The sequence below is a fragment of the Cervus canadensis genome, chromosome X (genome assembly GCF_019320065.1).
Source record: "Cervus canadensis isolate Bull #8, Minnesota chromosome X, ASM1932006v1, whole genome shotgun sequence".
NCBI lineage: Eukaryota > Metazoa > Chordata > Mammalia > Artiodactyla > Cervidae > Cervus > Cervus canadensis.
The window spans coordinates 26802974-26810597 of NC_057419.1; the positions used below are offsets into that span (position 1 = coordinate 26802974).

The window sequence follows — 7624 nt, forward strand, 5'->3', positions numbered from 1 at the left end:
CTTCCACTTTCCCATCTCACTCAATAGTTCTAATAGCCACTCAATTTTCCAATCCAAAAGCCTGGGCAGCATCCTGAAATTCTCCTTCTCCCAACTCTGCCACATCCAATCAAATACCAAGTTTTGACATTAAAAAATAATTTTGCAAAGTCCCAAGACTGTACACCACCATAACACTATCATAGCAGCCTCCTATACAAGACCCCAACTAAAAGATATTAAGAGCTCATGTCTACAGAGCACTCACTTTGTACCAAACGCTGTGCTAAACTCTGGGTCTGAGTTAATTTAAATTCACACAACAATTTAAGGTTGGTACTAGTCTTTTGCAGGGGGTGGAGGGGGGGCGAGGGTGCTGCACCAACTGGCATGTGGAATCTTAGTTACCTGACCAGGGACTGAACTTGAGCCCCCTGCATTGGAAGCACGGAGTCTTAACCACTGGACTACCAGGGAAGTCCCAGGTTGCAACTAGTCCTATCCTTCTTTTACAGATGAGGACAAAGCTACAGAAAACTTTAGTATCTCACCCCAGGTAACACGGTGAAGCCCAAGGTTTTATCCTGGCACTGAACTCTCACTTGTGTCCTTGCATGAGCTTTTTCTCTGCTTAAGAAGGCTCTTTCTCCACCTTGTCTGCCCTGTTTAAAAGACCAGGACTCGAGCATGTTCTCCTCTACCAAGTCTCCTGATGCCCCCTGCTGGTGCTTGTTCCTCTAAGTCAGTACTTCTCAAGTTTGGCTACACGCCCTACAAAATAGACGCCTAGAGCTCAACCCCAGAGATTCTGATGGCATTGGTCCAGTGCAGTCTGGGCACAGGGACTTATAAAAAACTAACCAGTGAGGGCTTCCCTGGTTGTCCAGTGGTTAAGAATCCACTTGCCAATGCAGGGGACACAGATCTGATCCCTGATCTGGGAAGATCCCACATGCTTGGGGCAACTAAGCCCATGAGTCACAAATACCAAAGCCTGCACTACCGAAGCCTGTGCTCCCTAAGAAGCCTTGGATCTCCGCAACTGGAGAAAGCCCTTGCGCAGCAACAAAGACCCAAGGCAGCCAAAAATAAAAATAGATAAAATTTTTATAAAACTACCCGGGTGAGTCTAACATGCAGTCAAGCTTGAGAACTACTGCTCTACATTTCCCTGACTCTTACATCAGAGCACTTGTCCCAGTGCATCCAAATGAACTATCCCTATCTGTGCCACTGATCACATCATGAGCTCCTAAAACCTAGGTTTCACAGTCACCTGAGGGGCTTTTTCAAAACTAGAGGTTCCTAGACCTCACTTAAAAACTCAATCAGATCCATGAGCAGCAACTTGGAGACTGTCTCACAAATAATTCTGCTATGTGGCCAAATTTGGGGATTCTCTCCCAGGTTAAAAAAAAAAATGGGTTGTTTCATTTACACCTGGCAAGGTAGAGTGCTCAACTCATAGATGAACTAACTATGATAGACATATGTGCAATGAATGAAATCTAGTAACATGAATCTGGAGACTGGGTGTATGAAGTCAATATTCAAGCTTCTGGCAGCAGCACCTGGAAAATCTGCTTCCTGCAATAGAATGTAAATACTGGGAAAAAGTGAAAATCTGCTTCCTGCAATAGAATGTAAATACTGGGAAAAAGTGAAAGTCACTTAAGTCGTGTCTGATTCTTTGCAAGCCCATGGACTGTAGTCCGCCAGGCCCCTCTGTCCATGGGATTTCCCAGGCAAAAATACTGGAGTGGGTTGCCATTTTCTTCTCCAGGGGATCTTCCTGACCCAGGGATCCAACCTGCGTCTCTGGCATTGAAGGCGGATTCTTTACCAACTGAGCTACAGGGGAAGCCAAAGCAGTAAATACTGGGCAGCTTTTCAAAGGTGTTTTGTAATCCACCAGCGCCCCCTACTGACTTGAAGATGGATAGCTAAGCCAAAATAGTGGTTAAGAGTTTCAATATTTTAATTGTATATGCATATAACATATGGCATCACCGACAGGAAGGACAGGAGTTTGAGCAAGCTCCGGGAGGTGGTGGACAGGGAAGCCTGGCATGCTGCAGTCCATGAGGTCGCAAAGAGTCAGACACGACTGAGCGACTCAACTGAACTGATACACATAACCAGCCACACAAACTTTACTTTTTCCATCAACACCTGTATCATCAACTCTTCTGTCCTCCAGTCCTAGCTGACACAAGCTGATACACCTGATCAGTCCCTACCATTTGCTCATCCCCACTCCCAGGCTGCAATCATGAAAGAGGGCTAGTAGCAGTTCTCAGCAGAGCCCTCAAAGCCTCTAACTTATCTTTCTTGCTCTTTGGTCAATGCCTCTTCCAAATCTCACCATGCTCATAAAATCACTCACCTGGAAAACACACACGCAAAAAAACCATTCACTTCACAATTTGCCTCAGTTCTTGCTATTCAAATTGTGAAAGGAGACAAGCAGCATCTAAATCACCCAGGAGCCTGTCAAAAAAAAAAAAATGGAGACTCTGAGGCCCCCACCCAGACCTCCTGGATCAGAATCTGCATTTTAACAAGAGTCGCATGCACATTAAAGTTTGAGGAGCCCTGGTCCTCACCTACTAGATTTGACACCTCCATTTTAAAAAATATTTGTTTATTTATATATTTATTCGTCTGCATGAGGTCTTAGTTGCAGCACTCAGGATCTTCTTCTTGGGCCACAGACTCTCTAGTTGCAGTGTGCGGGATTCATTCCTCTGAGGCATGTGGGATCTTAGTTCTCCAACCAGGGATTGAACCCACATCCTCTGCATTGCAAGGCATATTCTTAACCATTGGACCACCAGGGAAGTCCCAACACTGACATTTATGACAAATTATTTTCTAAGTAACTCCTGCTATTGGGTTGGCCAAAAAGTTCATTCAGGGTTTTCCCATACCAGATTGCAGAAAAACTCAAACTTGTTGGCCAACCCAGTGTCTTAAAGTAAAATTCATCACCTACACATATGTGTTCTGCGTATTAAAGTCGCTTCAGTATGTCCAACTCTTTACAACCCTATGGACTGTAGTCCATCAGGCTCCTCTGTCCATGGGATTCTCCAGGCAAGAATACTGGAGTAGGTTGCCATTTCCTCCTTCAGGAAATCTTCCTGACCCAGGGATCGAACCCACGTTGCATTGACAGGCGAGTTCTTTACCACTAGTGCCACCTGGGAAGCCCTATATATATAAGTCCAAAAAAAGAGACCAATATATTGATTTTATGGTAACACAATGGAAAACGAAAAGGAAAGATTTATAAGCATTATATTTCAGCATATGAATGTTCAACACAACTAAAAGATGTGAAGAACAGGGACTTCCCTGGCAGTCCAGTGGTTAGGACTCCATGCTTCCACTGCAGGGGGCACAGGTTCAACCTGTTTGGGGAACTAAGATCCCGCATGTCACATGGCATGCCCCCCAAAATTTTTTTAATAAAAAAGATGTGAAGAACCAACCAAGTTTCTAAAACATATCCAAGGCAGGTGATACCATCTAGTTGAGAAGCAGTGGTCTATCATCACTGCCATCCTTCTTTCCCTTCCATCTTACAAGTGGAAGGGACTATCTCTCCTCCTTTTCAAAGCTGAGGGATTCTCTTTTGTAACAAAGTTTCTTCTCTACATTCTTCCCAAGGCCATGGGGTGTGTGTGTTTGTGTGCATGCACACTCAGCCGTGTCCAACTCTCTATGACATCATAGACTGTAGCCCGCCAGGTTTCTCTGTCTATGGAATTTTCCCGAGGCCATAAACACTGCCAAATCTTGAATACTGCAACAACCACAGAACAACTCTAAAATCTTGACCAAACACGTCCCTCTAAGTACTATATTCTTCCTACTTCCCTTGACAGTCAATCTTCTAAATCGCATTAACTCATCTTTCAGTCACCAACCCATATTAATCTAGTTTTCACTTCCACCAGTAAACCTACATGTATAAAGATCATGAGTCTTCCAACCAAACTGACCAAATCAGTGAACACTTCTCCAAACCCATCTAACTCATCTTTCTGTAACAGACATTGCTGTTGCACATCCAGTTTCCAGTGTCCCATTGTGTACATGGATTCATTTCTCTCCCAGGTGACTAAGGTAGAGTGACCCATCCTGAGCTGATTCTGTTTTGTCTAAGCCCATCAGGTCATGCCATTCCCCCGGCACTGGCTATTGGGTAAGGTGCAGACACCTGACATAAGCTGACCTATCAGATTGAAGGAAGAGTGTAATCCAAGTCTGAAGTTTTGTCCTCTGTTGCTGTAGTGGATGAGAAAGTGTGTGTTACTAGTAGTCATCTTGCAAACTTAAGGGGAACCAATCTTACTGCGGAAAGCCAAGAAAAGAGATGGGAACCTTGAAGGCATTGTTGACCCACTGGAATCCACCCTTCCTCTGGATTTTATGACATAATTTTCCTTACTGTTTATGCCATTGGGTTTTCCCAAATTGAAAGCATCTACGCCTTGGAAAGAAAGTTATGACCAACCTAAACAGCATATTAAAAAGCAGAGACATTACTTTGCCAACAAAGGTCCGTCCAGTCAAGGCTATGGTTTTTCAAGTGGTCATGTATGGATGTGAGAGTTGGACTATAAAGAAGGCTGAGTGCTGAAGAATTGATGCTTTCGAACTATGGTGTTGGAGAAGACTCCTGAGAGTCCCTTGGAATGCAAGGAGATCCAACCAGTCCATCCTAAAGGAAATTAGTCCTGGGTGTTCATTGGAAGGACTGATGTTGAAGCTGAAACTCCAATACTTTGGCCACCTGATGCGAAGAGCTGACCCATTTGAAAAGACCCTGATGTTGGGAAAGATTGAGGGCAGGAGAAGGGGATGACAGAGGATGAGATGGTTGGATGGCATCACCAACTCAAGGACATGGGTATGGGTGGACTCCGGGAGTTGGTGATAGACAGAGAGGCCTGGCGTGCTGCAGTTCACGGGGTCGCAGAGTCAGACACGACTGAGTGACTGAACTGAACTAACATCCCTGAACTTCCCTCTCTTCATTTTCTAAATATCACTCTTATGCCCCTACTTATCAAAAGTTGCTTTTCAAAAATTTCTGGCCTCCCCTCTTCCTCCTCCTCACATTTTGGTATCCACCAAGGTTTGCTGTGAGCTTTTCTACTAAAAAAAAAAAATTTCAACAATTTCAGCTCCCTTTATCTTTTCCTTGATACAGCAGAACTAAGTTGGTGGCACCTTCCCAATGGAGTACCACTGCTGCTGTTCCCCAACTCAATCAGTTGAGGAACTCCGGTCTCTCAAAACTTGCCTTGTCTGAAGTCCCCAGGGCTTCCTTGCTCTTTTGCGCCATAGACCTCTTTGGCAGTCTGATGAGCCCTTTGGACCCCTTCTCCAAAAAATGCTTCTAATTGCGTAAAATGCCAATTACAGTGCAGTATAATTGTTTTTAAGACCAAAAATCTGATACAGTAATGTGTTTCTTTATTAGCTCATTAAATAAGATATAACAGTGAGTCTTATAACTACTATAATTTTGATGTAATGATGAATATAAATGATATTTGGAGATCTGCAACAACTATAATATGATATGACAATGTTTGTGACATGCACTGGTCCTACTGACTTCGACTGGTGACAGATACTGCTAATACTACTGTAGCTTGTTGCTGTAGTAGCTTATTAAATGAATTGCTCCCAATGAACCATATGTCCTCACATCTATGCTCTGTGTAGTCCCCCACCATACTGACTCTGGGCTTGGCCATGTAACTTGTCTTGACATCAGCAAATGTGATGCAAGCAGGTGTTCATGCCTCAGGACAAGCCTTCCTGGAAACCAGTAACCATGTGAGGAAGCCCAAGATAGCCATACTGACGGGCCCCAGGCCCACAGATACGGGAGAAAGGCCACCTTGTAGTCTAGCCACCAGCTGAATTTAGAACTGCCCAGCCAACCTAAGGGTGGTGAGAAATTAAAAAATCATTGTGGTTTTAAGGTCATTATCCAAAAATGGATAACTGAAACAGTTACCTACATTCATAACTGAAGGAAATGCTAAACTTCACCAGAAGATTAGTGAAAAAGATTATACTTTCCCTCAAAGTTCAGGGACCCCCGAATTCTACTCACAGACCCTCTGAGGGAACGAGATCCACAGGTTGAGACCCCCTAGTAAGACAGATTCTACTCTTTTTACTACCACAGTACATTAATAATATAAACTGATCATAGCATATCCTTAGTTGTTGCACCCCTAAAACTGAGCCAAACTCCTAGCACATAAGTGTTTCAACACAAATTTATGAAATAAATGCAAGATGCTTTTGTATTCTGTTGTCCTAACTAAACTGTGAGCTGCCTGTAAACAAAATAAAAGCAAATACTTAGATGTCACTCCTATGTGCCAGGGCCTCTTCCAAGTGCTTCAAACCTAATGTATTTATTCCTTATAACAACCCTACAAGGTAGAAGCTAGTTCCCCAATTTCACCAATAAGAAATCAGGCACAGAAAGGCCAAGTGACTTGCCCAAGGTCACACAGCTGGAAAGTGGCAACGCCACAAGTGGAAGGCCAAATCCATGGTCTGGTTTTATTCTGTCCTAATGCCCCCAAAGCCATAAACCATTTAAATAAGTAGTACAATTCTGACATTTCATTAGCACTATTTTATGAGTGCACTGCTTCAAGACTCGATTTTGTAGACTCCTTCCTAATAGCCTGTGATTTGTTTTTCATGATATACAAATACCATTTACTCTTTTTAAAGGAGAACAATGTCTTCATATTAAAATGCAGATTTTCAAGACAGTCTTCACTGTAAAAGTCAACTTCTTTCAAAGGACACGAGTTCATAAAATGGAAAGGAGGAGGTCAATTTGTTCATACTATATAACGTTTGCTGGGAGGGGGAGAGAAGTTCCAGTTGCTCCTTCTCATCCAGCCCTTCCCAGGCCAGCCTCTCCGACTTCTGCAGCAGCTTCTCCAAAGGTGACCCTCCCCCATTCATACAGCAGGTTCTGAAACCTGACCTTGCCAGGCAACCGAAGCCGAACCCCGCAGTGCCCTGATGTGGCCTAACTTTTCTAACGAACCCAAGAGGCGACCAGCCGGAGGGTGGATACTTTGAGGGATACTTTAAATTTTTAAGTGTTTTATTCAAGAGAGCACAAACCAAAAGGCCCCACCCAGCCACCCCGGGTCTCACGCCTCCGCCCGGCAGCCGCTCGCTCCACGCGGACCTCTGAATGAACAGTGAGGCCGGACGGAGCCGGCCCGGAGGCGGGAAAAACCTCGGGACGAGCCGGGCCTGGTCCCCGGAGAGGCCCACGAGAGCGCGGGGAGGGCTCCGGGCGGCCGGGAGGGGGCGGTGACAGCTGTGACCCGGCTCCACTCTCTCACCTTGAACATGTCGCTGGCAGCGGCAGCTCCGGCGGGGTCACCCCAGCCTTGGCCCCGCCCACTACAGAGAGAGGCGGCTACGGCGGCCGGCTAGGGCCCGATTCTTCCGACCGCAAATGGGCCGCGGTGCGGGTGACGGCCGTACAGCCAATTCCGCGCGGCCAAGGCTTAGCTCGGAAGCCGGGATCCGAAATCCGCGTAGTTGAACTGCAGCGCGTGGCGCCTCAGGCGGCGAG

At 45.3% G+C, this 7624-nt stretch overlaps 1 protein-coding gene across 1 annotated transcript in view; it reads right to left on the reverse strand.

The window, feature by feature from the left end:
- APOO (apolipoprotein O) overlaps nucleotides 1-7620 on the reverse strand; it is a 55548-nt gene extending 47928 nt beyond the window's left edge. Inside the window, exon 1 of the mRNA XM_043458659.1 lies at nucleotides 7389-7620. Coding sequence (XP_043314594.1) covers nucleotides 7389-7397 — 9 coding nt within the window. The 5' untranslated portion in view covers nucleotides 7398-7620. The remainder of the gene's footprint in view (nucleotides 1-7388) is intronic.
- Between the last annotated feature and the right edge of the window lie 4 nt (nucleotides 7621-7624).